Below are 21,304 nucleotides of genomic sequence, written 5' to 3'. Positions count from 1 at the left end.
TCGCGTACAAACCAACAGGGTGTCGGAATAGCTATGTTTATACTTCTCATCCAACCACAATCAAATTCACTCTCTCCGGGTGGAGCGATTTGGATAGGTTTTTTTGTGTGTGTGTTTTTTTGAACGATGACTGACGAGCTGGAATGAAAACAAGCCGAACTGAAATATGAGTAACGAGGCTATTTTTAAAATGTAGAGAGTAGAAAGTACAGATAATTGCATGAAAATGTAAGGAGTAGAAGTAAAAAGTATGCTGTAAAATAATTACTCCAGTAAAGTATAGATACCCAAAATTTCTACTTAAGTAAGGTAACGAAGTATTTGTACTTCGTTACTTGACACCTCTGCTGCTACCGGGTGCGGGGCTCTCCGTATCCCGCTGGAGCTCCGACTGAAGCGAAGCTTTCTGGCAATAATAGCAATGTTGCTCCGCTGGCCGATCCCCACTGGTGACGGTCCGTCTGCGACTGCAGGTCAGGACCTGGAGCTCACCGCCAGTGTTTCAGTTTGACTGTTAAAAAGTGTTAAGATAATTAAAAGGTATTTATTTAGAAGCAGGCTGGTTGGTTAGTTAGCTAACGCTAGCTTGCTATTCCACCAGGCTTCCATGCTACATAGCTAAATAAGCCGGACCGAGTTGTCTCTCATCTGGCGATAGAAACCCTGCTTTCCCCGTTCTGTTGGCTCAGAGCTCCACAGCCTAAGTCCACAGGTACAAATTAGTTTTGCACCAAATGTATCGCAACAAGTGTTGCAAAAGTCGAGGCGCAGATTCTCCACTTTGTGATGCGAGAGAGCGCATACAGGGACAGATTCGAGAGGTTGTAATCACTGTATTGTGGTTGTGATGGAAAATGATCCTGAGTAAAAAAAAAAAAAAGTACACGAGTAAATGTTGCATTACAAGTTTGCAGCTGTCATTGTGTTCATGCAAATATCAATCTACACATTTGTGAATATTTTTTCTACAAGTGCAAATTTCAATTTACAAGTTCAGATTTTTTTTACAAGCTCTCTTTTTTCTTTTCTTTTTGTGACTTCAAATTCATATCACGTGTAAATGTTTTTTACAAGTGCAAATTTTAGTTTTACAAGTGCAAATTTTAATTTTAATTTTACAAGTGCAAATTTTAATTTTACAAGTGCAAATTTTAACATACAAGTTCAGATTTTTTGTTCTCACATTGTATTCTACAAGCTCTCACGTTTTGCACCATATTTACCTTCATATTACTGGTTCACTGTATTGTTATATCTGTGAGAAAGCAAGTCTTAAAGGTCCCATGGCATGACAATTTCACTTTATGAGGTTTTTTAACATTAATATGCGTTCCCCCAGCCTGCCTATGGTACCCCAGTGGCTAGAAATGGCGATAGGTGTAAACCGAGCCCTGGGTATCCTGCTCTGCCTTTTTAGAAAATGAAAGCTCAGATGGGCCGATCTGGAATCTTCTCCTCATGAGGTCATAAGGAGCAAGGTTACCTCCCCTTTCTGTGCTTTGCCCGCCCAGAGAATTTGGCCCGCCCATGAGAAAGAGAGAGACATCAAGCAAAGTGGCATTTGGTAAAGGCCCCCCCCCCCCCCCCTCCACCTTGCCCCACCTTGCCCCCCCTCCCTCTCCTCCTCAATAGCATTTAAAGCTACTGACACAGAAATGGCACATACTAAGGAAAGCTCATTGTGGGACTTGCTCATAGTGGCTGTTATTTTGCACCAAGGCTGAATTTATATAAAAGCATCCAAAGAGCACCATGTCAGAGGACCTTTAACATGATAAGTAAAGTATATGTTTTAAAAACAGTGTTCAGTTCTACTTCCTGGTTTTACTTCTCTTATTTTTCACAAAATGTGTGGGTTTTCATGTTGTTGGTTGTTGGTTGCTTTACCACACTAAAAGCCATGCCATTTCTTGTGACCAACACAGATTTGAATTGATTTAGATTTCCCATATTAAGCACGTGCAACTAATGGCGCTTACCCACTGCTAGTACCAGCTCTACTCAGCTCGGCTCGACTTCCTTTTTCCATTGCAGATGAAGTACAGCTTCATGCGTGAGACAAGTGTGGCTGATCGTCATAGCGACGCCACAGGAAACTGCCCTGACCTAACGCGTCACACACAAACAGAACAGCGGTGTGTTGTTTTTGATTCTCGGCATGTGGCTGCCACAGCCAGAAGACAAATTTTGTTTCAAAAGAAGCTGGAGGCAGCAAAAAAACCCACCTCTGGCTAAACTATTTAAAAATGGCGGGTTTGTTCAGGACACCCCCGTCCGTGCTAGCAGTGATGATGCAGTGATTAGTGACAATTCTCTCCGACCAATCATTAGTCTGCAGGTTTTCACGTCACCTTTTGGTATCGCCTCAGCTCGCTTGGAACCTCAACGGAGGTGATACTAAAAAAGTAGTTACCGGGGACTTTTTTTCATAATGGAAAACCAAAAATCGAGTAGAGTGGAGGCTAGTCGATCAGGTATCATGTAATGGAAAAACGCCATGAAGTTATTTTCATTCAATCTGAACATTTGGTGTGTTTTCATAGATCCCAAAACTAAGACAGGTGAATCACTGTAGGCATAGAATGCTCATGTAATTGTTAATCCATTGTTAATTTAATTATTTTCATTATCAGTGAATTACTCACAAAAGACTACACTGAAACTTACTACCAAGAAGATGGGACTCAAGTCACCACAACTCCGAATGACATCGTAAGTGATAGATAAGATGTGGCTGTTTTTTTTTTAAACCACGTGTCTTAAACGGTCTTAAAATGCTTCTTAAAAGATTATGAACATGAACATTTATTTGACTTTTGAACAGTCATGCCATTATGTAAGTAAATGCTTGATAGTATTGATTTTCTTTTTTGATAACCCAGTCATCATCCTCATGTCTTTTTTCAGGATCACTGCTACTATCATGGGAGAATTGTGAATGACAGCCAATCATCTGTTAGCATCAGCACTTGTGATGGACTCAGGTGAGCCTTCAAACATCTTCTCTTTAACTTTACTAAATAAAAGTAAAGTTAAACAACAAAATAATAATAAAATAGATTTCTAAAACAAATCCCACATCAAAATAACTAAATGAATAGAAAAGAATAGTGACGTTTGAGCAACAAGTGAAATCAAAAGTAGATTATGCCCCTTGGCCGTTTAAAAATTGCATCAAGATCCATCCCGTTGTTGTCTTTACAAATTTATATTGATTTTTAACCGATTTACAATGCATCGCTACATCCCTACTAAGTAGCCTTCGTTTACTACTTTACATAGTTGCTAAAACTGTGTTCCAATTTTAAGTTCATGTTCATGTATGATTATCTGGTAGTTTATCTGCTCTGAAAAAAATCTGGCTTTTGGCTCCACTCACTGAGGTAAGACTCAACCAATGGATTTATTTCTGCCTCAAAGCAATGTCTGTTAAACTAAAAGACTAACTGGCGTGATCTTGGTTTAGGGGTTACTTCAGAATGTCTGCCCAGAGGTACCTGATTGAGCCGCTGTCTGGCGAAGGGGATGAGGGAGATCATGCGGTGATTACTTTAGATAACAAAACCTCCACACCTGCAGTGTGTGGTGTCACCAACACCACCTGGGATGCCGACTTCGAACCTCCAACAGGCCGGAGCCGCTCAAGATCAGGGGTAACACCATTCCTAACACATTATTCAGTCTATTAATTACATGACAATACCAAACACACCTGACAAAACTTTAAAGGTCCCATGACATGGTGCTCTTTGGATGCTTTTATATAGACCTTAGTGGTCCCCTAATACTGTATCTGAAGTCTCTTTTATATAGACCTTAGTGGTCCCCTAATACTGTATCTGAAGTCTCTTTTATATAGACCTTAGTGGTTCCCTAATACTGTGTCTGAAGTCTCTTTTATATAGACCTTAGTGGTCCCCTAATACTGTATCTGAAGTCTCTTTCCCTAAATTCAGCCTTGGCGCAGAATTACAGCCACTAGAGCCAGTCCCACAATGAGCTTTACTTAGTATGTGCCATTTCTGCGTCAGTAGCTATTGAGGAGGAGAGAGGGGGGGAAAGGTGGAGGGTGGGGGTTTGGCCTTGACCAACTGCCACTTTGCAGTGATGTATCTCTCTCATGGGTGGGCCAAATTTTCTGGGTGGGCAAAGCATAGAAAGGGGAGGTAACCTTCCTCCTTATGACCTCATAAGGAGCAGATTCCAGATCAGCCCATCTGAGCTTTCATTTTCTCAAAGGCAGAGCAGGATACCCAGGGCTCGGTTTACACCTATCACCATTTCTAGCCACTGGGGGACCATAGGCAGGCTGGGGGAACGCATATTAATGTTAAAAAACCTCATAAAGTGAAATTTTCATGCCATGGGACCTTTAAAGCTTAAAAAAGGCCTAAGCTAATCTACTTTATTCTTTTGTCCTCCAGGGTATCTCTATTCTGCAGCAACAGAAATATGTTGAGCTCGTCCTTGTTGCTGATAATCGTGCGGTAAGATATTCACATGGAAATTTTATGTGAAAACCCAAAAGTAAAAAAACAATTTTTAAATAACTAAACTTGTTGGTAAATCTTAGCAGACAAACCCTTTTTGTACTATTTGGGTAGGACATGAATCACATATTATTTTAGTGATAAACCCTTGAGTAACTTATCATGAATCCACTGAGAAATAATACTCTAACGTGACGCATGGTGTTTCAGTATGTGAAGATGAAGCGAGATCAGACAGAGCTGAGAAAGAGGATATTTGAAATGGTCAACTTTGTCAACATGGTGAGTCAGTGCTTCTGCTATTTCTGGGGAAATTCCAGAGCACAAATAACACTTTACTGTGTCATTTTTGTGACCGCATGCAGTCATATCTTGTTACATTTAAGCTATAGATTTTTATATCTTGTGACGTCTGTATTTGCAACAATAGCACTAAATGTTTCCTGATAATCTGGGCTCCTTTTTGAACAAAGTTAACTATGGATTGGTCCTTCTTGCTTTCAGGCATACAAGCCCCTGAGGACCTTCATTGCTCTGGTGGGGCTGGAAATCTGGTCCAATGGTGACCAGATTTCTGTGACCCCCCCAGCCGGGGCTAACCTGGATGCTTTCATGAAGTGGAGGAACTCTGAGCTGGTGCAAAGGATAAAGCATGACAATGCACATCTTATCAGGTCTGAACAGCCTTTAATTGTGAAAATGATTATTTAAAATGTCTCTAACAATGTGTTTTTATTAGAATTTGTTGCTTACATACTAACTCACACTGTTTTTCTCCTATTCAATGTTGTAGTTCTTCTTGGGATGGGTCAGGCATCGCAAATTCTCTATCTCAGTTTGTAATTCTCGTTAAATAAAAGAAGCTGAAAGCTCTTCTTTTCCTTCTTAAATTGCACAACCAGTTTCACAAGTTTAACCACTTTGGTGCATCACTTCTCAATGTACTATACCTGCAATGGAAGTTTCCAATCGTGATTGTGTAACAATTGGCTTCAACCCTGGATTTGCTGTCACGAATCATTTAGTTTGTTCGCAAATTCAAATTTCAGGTAACTACAGAGAAGCCTGTATAATGACAGTCACACACGTTTCCCTCCAAGTAGCATTACAGGCCTTTAAACAATAGCCTGTATCAATTCAATCACAACGACGAGCCGTGTGAACTCGATAAGCTAAACACACACATATTTAATTATTTTAGGCTTACAAGAGCTGTTGAAATTAATTGTTAAAAAGCTGTCGATGCTACAAGCTCCTCCCCATAAACAATCAGCCAAACAAAACATGATGGAACAGAGACTTTTAAAATAGTCATGTTGACGTGGACTATCATTTCATAAACAAATCATGCCTTTGTGAAACTGGGAAAATAGTTTACTTTCAATGATATCAAGAAATAATAATCAAGATGATTAACTAAATGAAAGCCACAAAACTGCTGCCAGCCATCTAGCTGTGTTACCTGCAATAGAGATTTGTTTACTTCAAATAGTGGATATACATTATATAAACAGAGAACTGGATGGATGGATGTAGATATGAGAAATCTCCTAGGTCAAAATTAAATACTTGACTTGCACTTACGTATATACCAGTACGAAGCACTTGCATGTACATGCGTACTCTCATCCATATACTGTATCATATATGCATGCATGAATAACGTGAGAATGGGTATGAGTATGAGGGTATTAGGGTATATGAGTGTGAGTATGTTTGTATGTGTGTGCTTAGTATGTGTGTGTGTGTGTGTGTGTTTTGTTTTGTTTGTGTGTGCATAAGTATGGATGTATGTGCGTGCAGTAGGAGATCAGGTAAACCTAACCAAGTAGTTTTGTTATGATTCACAATATTTAAAACTACCACCGTGCATCTGACCCGGAGTTACTACGCTGTTTGCAGTCTTGTGATTCTGAGTCAAGACAAGTTAAATTATGGATTCTATCCAGTTAATTATTTCTTACAAAGGTTAAAGAGTTATGTAAATTGCTCTATCTGTGAATTACATCTAAAACTTGCTTCTATTATTTTGTTTTGGGTTAAAATAAGTATGTTTGTTATGTAAATTGAGTTAAGTTAGTTAAGAAGTCAACGTAAAAAAAGTTACAAAAGTTGTCATGGACAGGACACGTGAAAGTCACGTTTGTTTGACCCAACCAACCAACCAACCAACCAACCAACCACCAAAATCAAACCAACCACATCAACCAGCCCAACCAATCAATCACCAACTTCTTACCCAACACCCATACATGCATACTTAATGTACATATACTTGTACTTGCACATACATACATACTAAGGAACCACATGCATACATACTCATATTCATACCAAGGTTATAATCGTTAACAAAAACAAACGAAATAACGAAAACTAGGTGGGAAAAAACATTGTCGTTAACTGAAATAAAAATAAAAACGAGGCATACAAAAAAAAACGATAACTAAACTAAAACTGTAATGTCTGTTTGCAAAAATAACTAAAATAAAATAATCAAGTAAATGTCCTTAGTTTTCGTGTTTGTCAATGTCTTTCATAGAGCAAATAACGCTATATCTTTCCGACCATGACATTTCCCGTAGCCATGTATGGTTTCCGACTGGGAACCCAGAAATTCCAACATTCCACGTCCGTGCTTATGCCCCTCGCCTGGCATCATGGCAGTACTGAAAGTCGGAAGAGTCTTGTTGATCTTGTATGTTATACATTTTGTACCCCTCTGTCATTGTATCCATCATTTTTATTGTTAATAAACAAATCACATCCATCCCCCTCACTTTTGAAAAGCTTGCTACGCCCCTGAAGCGCACACAAGGAGGCTAACCTAGCTTACCTTAACAAGGTAAAGGAGAACGCAAAGCCACCTTTCCCCGAAACAGAAGCTATAACCCCAGGACAGGGTATTGATGTATGGGTACAGGGCCATGCAGCATGACGGAGACAACCGCAGGACAGAAAACACTACAGCCGTGCTTTCACCGGCGACCCAATAGCTGCTGGTTAGTAAATACGCAGGAACACCAAAGTGTGAGGAAGCGGGGGTTAATATGTGGATTGATACCGGGATGTCTACACAACTGTGAGTCAATTGATTTCAAAAAGTTCACCACTTTACTCGAACCAAAGATTAAAACACCAGTTCATGTATGTCTTCTTTAGTCTGTTGGCTATTTAATTTTTTTTTTTTAATTAAATAGCCAAAATTAAATTTAACGGTTTACATATTTATGACCATATGTAGGCTACATTTTATGTACTGGTATTATTGTTGAATACATTGTGAATATATATTTCTAAAATTGTATGATGTTTTTGTTGCGTTATTATTACACAATACTTCTGACTTTTTTGAATACCCCAACAAATAACCCATATTACAAAAAAGACTTGTCACGATTAGTTTAGTGCAGGAACCCAAAAGCAGACCAGGACAAGGTAAGTAGAAATACAAGGCGAGTATTTATTTGGAATTGAATGTGGAAACGGTTTGGTCCAGTTGGTCGGCAGGCAGTGAGGCCGGAAGGTGGCAGGATTTAGTGCTGATCCAAAAGTTCTGCAGTGAAGTTGACAGCCAGGCAGGTGTGAGTGATAATCCAAGTGAAGAACTGTAGACAGAGAAACAGGCGGCTGGCAACAAGCAAAAAAAAGAGCAAAAACAGCAAAAGCCTTTACAAAACTAGAAGTCTGATACGAGAGCAAAAACATACTAGTTACGCTAACGATCCGGCAGGGAATGGATGACTGGTCACGGTTTATATAGAGGATGGTAATCAGGACTGGGTGTGCAGATTGCAGCAGGTGTAAGCGGTTGGTGAATCAGCCAGGATGTGTTCAGGAAAACTCAGGAAAAACGAACTTCAGGTCAAAGCAAAACAAAACACTGGCAAAACAGGCTCAGGACGCTGGATTCATGACAAGACTAAAACTAACACTAAAACTAATAAAAACTAAGCATTTTCAAAAAATAAAAAATAAACTAACTAGCAAACCCACTTTAAAAACTAATTAAAACTAAACTGAATTTGAAAACAAAAAGTCAAAACTAAATAACTAACTAAATAAAAACTAATGAAAAATGCAAAACTATAATAACCTTGATTCTTACTCATGCATGCATGTCTGTGTATATATATGTACGAGCATGTGTATGTATGTATGTATGTATGTCCATGAAAGTATGCATGTGTGTGCAAGGGCTTAGTACTGGTATGTACTGTATGTGCAAGTCAAGTATTCACTTTTGGTATTGACGACTTCCCATATGTGGATGAATAGATGAACATAGGTATGGTTTTGTCACAATTAATGTATAAGTGTTTCTTATATTGTCATCACTTGTCTTTTAGTGGTATTGACTTTGAAGGCGCAACTGTGGGACTGGCTTTCATTGGGACTCTTTGCTCAGGTCACTCTGTTGGAGTAATACAGGTAAGGTGTTTCTGAGAGACAGAAATATTTGTTCCATTTGTTATTTGGTTGCTATATCTTATACACCATAGTCTTGGCTGGTTGTAATGTTAGCAACCAAGGTATTCATATTTAGCCACACTAATGGCATCGCTCTATGGATGACAATGTCAGTTTTTAAAGACAGTCCATGGTTCCCAGATGATGTATCCTAATTATTTCTTTTTTGTTTTTCTGTAGCACCACTATGAGGTTGATGTTTATGGTTTAAAATGAAATGTTTCGACAATTATTGTATGTATTGCCATGACATTTTGTACATACATTTATGTCCCCCTCAGGATGAAATGTATTAACTTTGGTGGTCCCTTAACCTTTCATCTAGCGCCACCATCAGGTCAAGTTTTTATTTTGTAAAAAGGTTTACAAAAGCACGCACATCCAGACAATAAATACCAGGTACTGGACAGGAGAACAAGTTAAAGATGGAAACAGAGTCCGCACACTAAATGCTCCCATGAACATATATTTATTGAGTTACCACCTTGACACTTGAAAAGTCACTTCCCGACTCTTTATATTTATTTTAGCGTCAGAAGACTATCAAATATTTACAGGCCATTCTTTAAAATGTCATTATTTTGCCAACAAAATTCTGTACAACCCTGTGTTATCTATTATTTAAAAAAAGGAAGAGTACTGTGTAACCCTTTTCACATGGTGATTTTGAAATTCTTCCATTGTAGTGCAGCACACATCTAGACTGTCGTGGAAACATTATTGTGGTCAGAAAATTAAGAAACATAGTGGCTTGAGGAAACAGATATTTTTTATCACAAGTTGGAAGGTGAACCTTGGTGCAGGCTTGCTTTAAACTAATGTAAAATGCTGATAAAAGTAACTAAACTGAAAAGGTTCCACCTCTCAGGATCACAATGACCGAGCCATCGCCGTTGGAGCAACACTGGCTCATGAGATGGGCCATAACCTGGGCATGGACCATGATGACTCAAGCGCCTGTGCTTGTTCTGGTGATAGCTGCATCATGGCTGCAGCACTCAGGTAAGAAAAGTAAAAAACTTTAATCAAAATGTGTATAATAAAAGTAGGTCAGACACTGCAGTAAGAGTTGTTTAACAAGCACGTAATGACAGAGTTTCCATACAGTGTGAAATTTACCCCACCAATTTAACACATCAAAGTCTGTTTACAGGTCTTGCATGTGAAAAAAAGTTTTATCAAGCCTTTTGTGGCTCTAGAGGGAGCTGTGTGTAGTCTGATAAATTGGAGCTTCCAGGTCTGAAAAGTGAAGCCAATGAGGAAGTGCTTTAAACCTGTCTATCTAATTTCCAGCAAGGGGCGACTCCACTGGCTGCAAAAAGAAGGCAGTTTCTTTAGAAGTCTATGGGAAAATTACCGTACTTCTCACTCGATTTATTACCTCAGCAAACATTTTTAAAATGAGTTCATGGCCTCAGTCGCTAGTTTCAAGTCTTCTTTAATACAGCATAATGTTCATTTTGTAAATTATGGTCCAATTTATTTTAAAATAGACGATAAGTGGATGAACCACGACCTGTACAGGACAGAGGCTTAGCAATGCTAACTATGGCCCTGTGTACATTAAAACAGCTGTGAACTTGTTTTTGGGTGTTGTCCATGTTTTCGTCTAAAACTTTGACACTCTCACTGTATGTTTTCACTTCATCAAAGTTAAGTGGAACATTTTGGTCGCCTAAAAATGTCTTGTTCAGCGTTCGTTAGCACCTTGCCAACCAAGCTAGCTAGCTAGTGCTAATAGAAAGCTTGCAGATTTTCCATGAACTGCCATACCCGGAGATCCCTGTTTAACTGGTGGGATTTTCGGTTGAAAATCAGCAACTTCCCTATTAGCATTTAGCTAAGTGCACACTATTGCAACCATAAATAACACTGGCTTGGCCGCATCATTGTCCCCAGCTCCATCCTTTCATCAAAAATCGTCGCGCCCGGTTTCCAAAAACAAAGATGGCGACGGCCAAATTTGCGGCTTCAAAAGGGTAGTCCACAAACCAATGGGTGACATCACAGCTCAATCCAAAAAAACTTTGAAAATGAAAGAAATCTGGGGGGCAAGGAGTTAGAAAGAAGAAAAGGAAGAAGAAGTGAGCCCGCTCCTCTTCTCTGCATATGTCTAGCGGACATTAGCTGAAAAGGAAGGAATACATGATTTAAATGGTTCTGCAGAATTTTTAACTGTCCATCATGAGTCCAATGGTGTTATGAAAGTGCAAGGCTAAATCGATGGAGTACTCTTTCAACAGAAGACATTTTAACATGTCACAGTAGGAAAAGCACAGGTGTAAATAATACAATAATAATGAAAGCATTTAGCTGCTTTGGTTTCAGGGTCCTCATATCGCGTTTTCCGGACTGTCACACTGTCATGATTTAGTGAGACACTTTAATAACAGAATAATGTTATTATTTACACCGGTGCGAAAGAAGTCCTAATGTTTGCAGTTAAAAAGACCTAATAATAATAATAAGAACAACTATTATCACTCCCTGAGGCTTTGTTGAAAGGCTAAAAGAAGTAAAGGCAGACAAGGTGAAATAAAAAATAAATAAAAAAGTCTAATTGTAGTTGACTTTTGACCAAATTACTTTGGAAAATGTGATGTTTCTTCCTCAGCTGGAATATTCCTCGGACTTTCAGTAGCTGCAGCAGCAACAACTACGAGAAATACCTGACAAGCCGCAGCCCCAGCTGCCTGCTGGACAAACCAGACTACAGAAAACTGGTGCCTCCTTCAGCCTGCGGGAATGGTTTTGTGGAGGAAGGTGAACAGTGTGACTGTGGCAGTGTGGAGGTAAATAAACTAAACAAGCATTTGATTCCTCTGGAGGAAATGTATTATATACATACAAACCTTTATTCTCCCCTTTGTCTCTCAGTAATGTATAATCCTTACTGCTGTCCCTCAGTATTATTACGGTTTAAAATACAGAGTGTATGCAAATATACCAAATATCTTACATTGTAGCAATATGAAATATGTCTGACTGAATGAAATGCATCCCCTGTACTGATTTTATGTCTGCCTCAAGGCCATTGTTTTCGTGAGTAAGCCTCAATGTTTCCTTTGTCTGATCTTGACTCTTTTAGTTATTAGAGGTATTATGAGAATGAGGCTATTTGACATGCACTAACACATTTGAAAATTATAGTCGATCTTCTTTTCAAAAGTGAATAGAGGCAGTTACAATATGCACACTAGCACAGTGAACTAATACTTCATCTTAAAACTCTTTTAAAAGCTATGAGAAATTCTAAGTAATGACAACAACACTTTCGGCGCATCCCCATGACGCAAGCCTTCAGTGATGGTTTTTGTACTCTTTAATTATCCTGACTTTTAGAATAATTTGGACATATGTTTTACAGTTATTTAGTATGTACTTTTTATTATTTTGAGGAAATTGCAACTCTTGATTTCTGTCAAAATTGTCATCATGCTGATGCCTTTTGTACATTCCATCTTCAGTTGCAATGTACCACCTAACAGTTAAACAACTTGTAATTTTCACTAAGTTCATTCTCAAGGGAAGAGCCGTAAATATGTTCAGACCTGCTTTTGCTTCTGCTGGAATTCAGCAGAGCCACAAACCATGAACTCAGGCTCCGGATAGGCTTGGGTGCTCCTCGCCCCCCCACCCCTCCCTAAACAAAGGCATGCTGCAGGAGTGCCTTGTTGCTGAAGATTCCTGCCAGGGTTATTATAGTCAACTAAAATGAAAATAAGCAGTGGAAAGCATTTTTTTGTCAAGTGAAACTAAATAAAAACTAAACCTTTATGAAAAACTGAAACTAAACTAAAAGCAAACACACTTAAATCATATAGTCAAAACTAAAATAAAATAAAAACTCAATTCAAAATAAAAACTGTTTTTCACAGGACAAAAAAAAAGTTTTAAGTCATGAACCACAGCCCTTACCACCGTGTTTTTTTTAATGTACCACAAACAGTACAATACCACTAACAAGTTAATATAGAAATACATGTACATGTACACAAGAACATTTCCAAGTCTAATGGGAAATAAATAGTTCTTAGAAACTGTTGGCTATAAATTCTGTAATAGTATCTGCCAAGTTTCCACAGTTTACATTGTCTTCTAAGTTAATAATGAAGGGGACGGAAAGCTTGCTCTTATGTTGAAAGCAAAAAAAAATCTTTTAAAAAGGAAAACACACATTACTCAAAGAGAATAACATGTTTTATTTTTCTTGTCCTTTTGTAGGATTTAATCAATACAGCAACGTCATAACTAAATGTTTTGTGTGTGTAATATTACAATTTACTCCATTTGGATGTTGTACAACAGTATATTTATTTTGTATTTTCAGTTTCATCACATAAGTGTTCTTAATGTGACAAATATTTTATTCAAACACCCCACACAATGTATTAAATATGAATGTGAGTATTATGATAAAGTGTTTTATTAACTTCAGGTAATGTTACTTGGGAAATAATTATTTTATCAGGCTTTCTATTATATGGCCGTAAAAGTTGGCATTACATCTCATCCTAGGTGGTATTAAAAAGGCCTTAAAGTCTTAAATGTAACTTGGAGAATCCTGGGTGTAGGCTGGCTTGCGATTTAGACATAGGGTCAAAGTACATGAGTATTTGAGGGGCTACCGGAGGAGTTTTGGTATCTTTAGTCAAAATAGACTTGACCCTCCCTTGGTCAGCAATACATTTTTCTATGAACCTCCAAAATAATTGGGAAAAAAGGCATGACCCTCCCCAACAAATTATTGATGTATTTTGTACAGGTTAGCACTTGACAAAGATATACAGATAGCCACTGTTTTTTTTTACAACCATGACATACATGAGTTAACCCTATGCTTTCTCATCTTACACATCACACGCCACAATACCACTCACTAACATTGTTGTGGAAACACAATAAGCATGGAAACTAAATACACACTTCCTGCATTACTGCATTACTTCAAATATAAGTTACTCCTCTAGTAAACTAGTATTCACATTAAATAAAACAATAAAACATTAACACCATTCAACAAAGCACACTGGGTAATAACCCATATTGACAGCTGGCCCGCCCAATCAGAAATTCAAAGTTAAGTGTGTAGGTGTGAGTGCTGCAACAATCACAACAACCATGGATTGCTGTTGTGAGGAATAAAAAGACATGACCCTCCCCTTTTTTCCTCCGGTGGTCCATTCCAGAAATACCGAACAGTCCCTAAGGGGAACATAATGAGTAATAAGTTCCTTAATTTATGGCAGCAGATTCTGGACTCCTCACCATCTACAGTATCTTCCATATGCATCACCCACACTCGTTAGACTGGTTCACATCTTACCTCTCTGGCCGGACTCAGTTCATTCAACTCAAGTCTTTTAAATCCATTCCCTCTTCCGTCACTTCAGGTGTGCCCCAGGGCTCTGTCCTGGGGCCCCTACTCTTCATCATTTCCCTTCTTCCCCTCTGCAATATCTTCTGCAAATTTAACATTCACTTCCACTGTTATGCTGATGACACCCAGCTCTACCTCTCCACCAAACCCTCGTCCACTCTCCCGCCCACCTCTCTTACTGATTGCATCTCTGAAATAAAAACCTGGTTCACCCAAAACTTCCTCAAATCAAACGGTAATAAAACCGAGTTTCTCCTCATTGGCACCAAATCCACTTTATCCAAAACCGTTTGTTTGTTTTTCTCTCACTATTGATAACTCCTCCGTTTCACCCTCCCCCCAGGTTAAGAGTCTGGGTGTCATCCTTGACAAACTATCCTTTCAACCCCACATCAATAACATTACATAGCATTCAGCCGCTCTGCTCCCCGTCTTTGGAATTCATTACCACCCCAACTTAGAAACATTGATTCATTCCCCCATTTCAAATTGCAACTCAAAACACATCTGTTAAAAACTGCTTATTCCCCTTCATGTCAGTTGCTCTGCCTCTTTCTGTTGTTGTTATTGTTGTTGTGTTTTTGCTGTTTTTAAATGTCTTAAATGTCTTACGGTGTCCTTGAGTGCCGAGAAAGGCGCCTTTAAATAAAATGTATTATTATTATTATTATTATTATTATTATTAACACAACATAATAAATAGAAGGATTAATTAATGAGTTCTATGTTGTCCTTATAGGAGTGCATCAACCCATGCTGTAATGCCACCACCTGCACCCTGAAGGAGGGATCCCAGTGTTCTGAAGGCGAGTGCTGTAAGGACTGTAAGGTGAGTAGATATGAATCATAAATGCAGCTGTACCTGTTGCATTTTTCAAATGTGGATTTCTTTCCATGGCATTTTCCTTTACTGAGTATGTTGATCCAACTGTATGATCTGCTACAGTCCTCTAGTGGGGATATAAGGTATTACAAGTATACTAAATGGAGTACTGTCATAATGCATTTCTTAAAGCTTTAGCGTGTAACTTTTTTGATCACGGATCAACAGACATTTCTTAGAATTCCTCTTGGGGGAGACAGAAAGTCCCCCCCTCCAACTTACACAAGTGTGATGTGAAAACATAAAACTTCCACTGCTCAGACACTGAGAATGGACTGAAGTAGGAGACATCTCGTTTCCAGCAGTTGAACTTTGGAAATAATATTTGCATTTTAAGTCTGTTTTAACAAGTTTTTTGAGGTTTTGTGTGGAAACAAATATATCAAACACAAGTTACTATTCCATGTAGAGCCTTAGTATATATTTTTAAAACATTCCAAAAAGTATCATCCATTTTTTCCAGTCCTTTACCTTAGTAAATGCTTAATAAAGTAAGTGACCTATGATGATAACCTCAAAGTGGCTAATTGGTATTTTTTATTTATTTTAATTTTTTATTTTTTTTTCTAGAACAGTGAAGGTAAAATTACAATTATTAATCTGTATATATAAAATATTCGTTACAGAAAAACACAGTTAAAGCATATCATGTAAAACCGGAGAAGAACTACTAAAGAACAAAGGTAGAGATAAAAAGAAAAGAAAGAAAAATAAATATGCATAGTGCAGAGTTTTGTTCCTCTATACCCTACCCAATCCCAGTTAGTCATTTCTACTCCTCTAACTCACTCGGAAGGTACAGTAAAACAGTGTATATATGTATTTTATAACTTTCACTGTGACAGGTAAGAAACAAAGGGTTGCCAGGTCAAGTTGTCCTTCATTACATATCTTATCCTTTCCAGATGTTAATTGGTATTTTTTTAAATTGACAATGTATCAAATGACAGTGTAAAAGGGGTCGCTCATAGTCATGTACCTACAGAGAATAAGCACCTGAATCTGCAGCTCCTTTCAGCTTTAAAGAGCCATCCATCCATCCATCCATCTTCGTCCGCTTATCCGGTGTCGGGTCGCGGGGGGAGCAGCTCCAGCAGGGGACCCCAAACTTCCCTTTCCCGAGCAACATTAACCAGCTCCGACTGGGGGATCCCGAGGCGTTCCCAGGCCAGGTTGGAGATATAATCCCTCCACCTAGTCCTGGGTCTTCCCCGAGGCCTCCTCCCAGCTGGACGTGCCTGGAACACCTCCCTAGGGAGGCGCCCAGGGGGCATCCTTACCAGATGCCCGAACCACCTCAACTGGCTCCTTTCGACGCAAAGGAGCAGCGGCTCTACTCCGAGCTCCTCACGGATGACTGAGCTTCTCACCCTATCTCTAAGGGAGACGCCAGCCACCCTCCTGAGGAAACCCATTTCGCCGCTTGTACCCTGGATCTCGTCCTTTCGGTCATGACCCAGCCTTCATGACCATAGGTGAGGGTAGGAACTAAAACTGACCCGGTAGATCGAGAGCTTTGCCTTCTGGCTCAGCTCTCTTTTTCGCCACAACGGTGCGATAGATTGAATGCAATACCGCACCCGCTGCGCCCGATTCTCCGACCAATCTCCCGCTCCATTGTCCCCTCACTCGCGAACAAAACCCCAAGGTACTTGAACTCCTTCACTTGGGGTAAGGACTCATTCCCTACCTGGAGAAGGCATTCCATCGGTTTCCTGCTGAGAACCATGGCCTCCGATTTAGAGGTGCTGATCCTCATCCCAACCGCTTGACACTCGGTTGCGAACCGATCCAGTGAGTGCTGAAGGTCGCAGGCCGATGATGCCATCAGGACCACATCATCTGCAAAGAGCAGCGATGAGATCCCCAGCCCACCAAACTGCAACCCCTCCCCACCCCGACTACGCCTCGATATCCTGTCCATAAATATTACAAACAGGATTGGTGACAAAAGCGCAGCCCTGGCGGAGGCCAACCCTCACCTGAAACGAGTCCGACTTACTACCGAGAACCCGGACACAGCTCTCACTTTGGTCATACAGAGATTGGATGGCCCTGAGTAGAGACCCCCTCACCCCATACTCCCGCAGCACCTCCCACAGTATCTCCCGGGGACCCGGTCATACGCCTTCTCCAAATCCACAAAACACATGTAGACCCGGTTGGGCATACTCCCAGGCTCCCTCCAGGATCCTTGCGAGTGAAGAGCTGGTCCGTTGTTCCACGACCAGGACGGAATCCGCATTGTTCCTCCTCAACCCGAGGTTCGACTATCGGCCGAACCCTCCTTTCCAGCACCTTGGAGTAGACTTTACCAGGGAGGCTGAGAAGTGTGATACCCCTATAATTGGCACACACCCTCTGGTCCCCCTTTTTAAAAAGAGGAACCACCACCCCAGTCTGCCACTCCTTTGGCACCGTCCCAGACTTCCACGCAATGTTGAAGAGGCGTGTCAACCAGGACAACCCCTCCACACCCAGAGCCTTGAGCATTTCTGGACGGATCTCATCAATCCCGGGGCTTTGCCACTGTGTAGTTGTTTGACTACATCAGTGACTTCCGCCTGGGAAATCGGCGACAATCCCCGTTATCCTCCAGCTCTGCCTCTAACATAGAGGGCGTATTAGTCGGATTCAGGAGTTCCTCAAAGTGCTCCCTCCACCGCCCTATTACCTCCTCAGTGGAGGTCAACAGTGTCCCATCCTTACTGTACACAGCTTGGATGGTTCCCCCTTCCCCCTCCTGAGGTGGCGAACAGTTTTCCAGAAACACTTTGGTGCCGACCGAAAGTCCTTCTCCATGTCTTCTCCAAACTTCTCCCACACCCGCTGCTTTGCCTCTTTCACGGCAGAGGCTGCAGCCCTTCGGGCCCTTCGGTACCCTGCAACTGCCTCCGGAGTCCTCCGAGATAACATATCCCGGAAGGACTCCTTCTTCAGTCGGACGGCTTCCCTGACCACTGGTGTCCACCACGGTGTTCGTGGGTTACCGCCCCTTGAGGCACCTAAGATCCTAAGACCACAGCTCCTCGCCGCAGCTTCAGCAATGGAAACTTTGAACATTGTCCACTCGGGTTCAATGCCCCCAGCCTCCACAGGGATGCACGAAAAGCTCCGCCCGGAGGTGTGAGTTGAAAGTCTGTCGGACAGGGGCCTCCTCCAGACGTTCCCAATTTACCCCACTACACGTTTGGGCTTACCAGGTCTGTCCAGAGTCTTCCCCACCCCCTGACCCAACTCACCACCAGATGGTGATCGGTTGACAGCTCTGCCCCTCTCTTCACCCGAGTGTCCAAAACATACGGCCTCAGATCAGATGAAACGATTATGAAATCGATCATTGACCTTGGCCTAGGGTGCTCTGGTACCAGGTACACTTATGAGCATCCCTATGTTCGAACATGGTGTTCGTTATAGACAATCCATGACTAGCACAGAAGTCCAACAACAAACAACCACTCTGGTTTAGATCAGGAGGCCGTTCCTCCCAATCACGCCTCTCCAGGTGTCTCCATCATTGCCCACGTGTGCGTTGAAGTCCCCCAGCATAACAATGGAGTCCCCCACTGGAGCCCCATGCAGGACTCCAGTCAAGGTCTCCAAGAAGGCCGAATACTCCGAACTCCTGTTTGGTGCATATGCACAAACAACAGTCAGAGTTTTCCCCCCCACAACCCGCAGGCGTAGGGAGGCGACCCTCTCGTCCACCGGGGTAAACTCCAACACAGCGGCGCTCAGCCGGGGGCTTGTGAGTATCCCCACACCCGCCCGGCGCCTCACACCCTGGGCAACTCCGGAGAAGAAAAGAGTCCAACCCCTATCCAGGAGTATGGTTCCAGAACCGAGACTGTGCGTAGAGGTAAGCCCCACCAGATCTAACCGGTAGCGCTCCACCTCCCGCACCAGTTCCGGCTCCTTCCCCCACAGAGAGGTGACGTTCCACGTCCCCAGAGCCAGCGTCTGCCGCCTTAGTCTTAGTCGATTAATTGGTCATTTTGATCTTAGTCAACTAGTCATTTTTTTATGCTAAATGACTCATTTCCAAGAAACTTATGAGCACATCTCTGGTAAACACAAGATTTAAAGTGGCACTTTGGCATGATTCTTTGTGGAGAAACTCAGTTTTATCTTTGATCTTAAATCATCTAATCCTTGATTAGTCAACGAAATCGTATGAGTGTTAGTCGACAAAGAATTTCTTTAATTGAAGACAGCCCCTAGTTATTGGCCTTAAACGCTTCTTAAGTGGGTTAAATAAAATGGGGCCTAAAAGCTGGTGGGTGCTTTTACCCAGCCAGCACTACAACCTAGGCAAAGCAAGGTTGTTTTTTTATCTGGCACATTTATAGACTGAGGCAGTTTCATAGTGCTTTACTAGGGCTAGCTATCGTTCAAAGATTTTCGAATGGTACCAATACCAATATTGTGACTTCGATACCGGTTGCTAAACAATTCATTTTCTGATACCAATAAATAACAACATCACACATTACGGCACAAATCTTTTTATTTATTTTTCAGCTCCTACTGTGTAACGTAGAGTGTTCCCTGCATGTCTCTATGATGTGTAATGTAAAACAGCCAATCACAAGCATTATTAGATCTTGGTGGAAGCATGCTGCATGCTTATTGGCTCACTGACGCTGATAAGATTTGCTCCTTAGTTTTGAATTTGGTACCCAGACCTATGCTTTACATAGGTCTACCAGTACACTTGTAAAGCATTACATAATTAGATTTAAATAACTAGATCTATAACCTGATATGTAATGTGATGGAGCTTACCATGACTCCCACCTCCACACAGATCTCGCCTCGGTCCAGGGAGTGCCGCAGGCAGCAGGATGACTGTGATCTGGCAGAGTACTGTGATGGGCAGAGCCCCACCTGTCCGGAGGATGTCTTTGCTGTGAATGGCCTCCCATGCGATGGTGGCCTTGGATACTGCTACAACGGCCAGTGTCCACAGAGGCCAAACCAGTGTGTCAAACTGTATGGATTAAGTGAGTGTCCTGTTCTGCTTACGTATGTATTATGCATTGGTTGTTTTGGTGTGTGCCATTTTATATTACACTATTTTGTTACAGAAATTAGATCATATTTGAGTTAGAGCTGCAAAGATTATTCGTCGGCAACTATTTTGTCAATCCATTAAGTAGTCATTTTTTTATTAAATAAAAGTTTTTGGAAGAAACAACTTGCACATCCAAAAATTCTTCTGTGCAGATGCGTTGGAAAATATAAATTTAACTTTGAACAAAGGAAATAATCCCGCACTCTGCTCTTGCCATAGCATCACCGTTTATTTACAGAAAACTAACGTTTCTAAAGAGAATACTCTCTTGTACTACTCTCGCTTTGCCAGACCCTCCTCCAAAGCGCGCTAAAGGAGAGTCTAGCTACTAACCACACAGCATTCTGGGATGGGAGGAAAACGTGCTCTGGTTTAATGGCATATCTTTAAACCAATCAGAATCATCATGGGCAGTGCTAAACTCCGCACAGAGTCGTGGGAGAGAAAACTTTTGATTGGAAAGATAGTTTAGCTAGTTGTCTCAATTTACCCTGCAGAGATCTGAGGCGCAGATAACCATAGTCCTCATAAATCCACCGAATTTAAAATTCCAACGCAAAGAAAGCGTAAGGAAATGGAAAATAAAAAAAATTGAAGTTGAAATTGAAGCTAGGTTTTTTCTTTAGGAACAAATCTTGTTTTGCTTTTTCCTGCCAGAAAAAGGCTAGTTAATGCCACATTTCTCTCTATTATTGATTATGGTGATCTGTTGTAGATGAATGCCCCATCAAAGTGTCTTCAGATGTTGGATGCTGTGTGTCATAGAGCTTTAAGGTTCATTTAAAATTGCAGACCCCTTACTCATCACTGTATACTTTACTCCACAGTGAATTTGCCCTCTCTGTCAAATCGCCGGCTTACTCACCTTTATATGTTCATATACAAAGGCATTTTAGGCAGGCTCCCATGTTACATATGTTGCTGCACCTTTTACTTGGAATGACCTACAGAAAACACTCAAACTACAGTGTCCTAATGTCCTTAAACAATTTTAAAGGTTATGTTAA

The 21,304-nt window shown here is 40.9% G+C and overlaps 1 protein-coding gene across 1 annotated transcript in view; it reads left to right on the top strand.

The window, feature by feature from the left end:
* adam28 (ADAM metallopeptidase domain 28) overlaps positions 1–21,304 on the top strand; it is a 39,971-nt gene that overhangs the window by 10,944 nt on the left and 7,723 nt on the right. The window contains exons 4-14 of the mRNA XM_028578211.1: positions 2,634–2,712; positions 2,908–2,984; positions 3,467–3,653; positions 4,425–4,487; positions 4,701–4,772; positions 4,995–5,164; positions 8,840–8,921; positions 9,829–9,962; positions 11,575–11,752; positions 15,080–15,169; positions 20,031–20,226. Of these exons, the coding sequence (XP_028434012.1) occupies positions 2,634–2,712; positions 2,908–2,984; positions 3,467–3,653; positions 4,425–4,487; positions 4,701–4,772; positions 4,995–5,164; positions 8,840–8,921; positions 9,829–9,962; positions 11,575–11,752; positions 15,080–15,169; positions 20,031–20,226 (1,328 nt within the window). The remainder of the gene's footprint in view (positions 1–2,633; positions 2,713–2,907; positions 2,985–3,466; positions 3,654–4,424; positions 4,488–4,700; positions 4,773–4,994; positions 5,165–8,839; positions 8,922–9,828; positions 9,963–11,574; positions 11,753–15,079; positions 15,170–20,030; positions 20,227–21,304) is intronic.

Source organism: Perca flavescens, chromosome 5 (assembly GCF_004354835.1).
Source record: "Perca flavescens isolate YP-PL-M2 chromosome 5, PFLA_1.0, whole genome shotgun sequence".
NCBI lineage: Eukaryota > Metazoa > Chordata > Actinopteri > Perciformes > Percidae > Perca > Perca flavescens.
The sequence above is the reverse complement of the archived record's forward strand: the minus strand, read 5'-3'. Positions and strand labels throughout refer to the sequence as shown.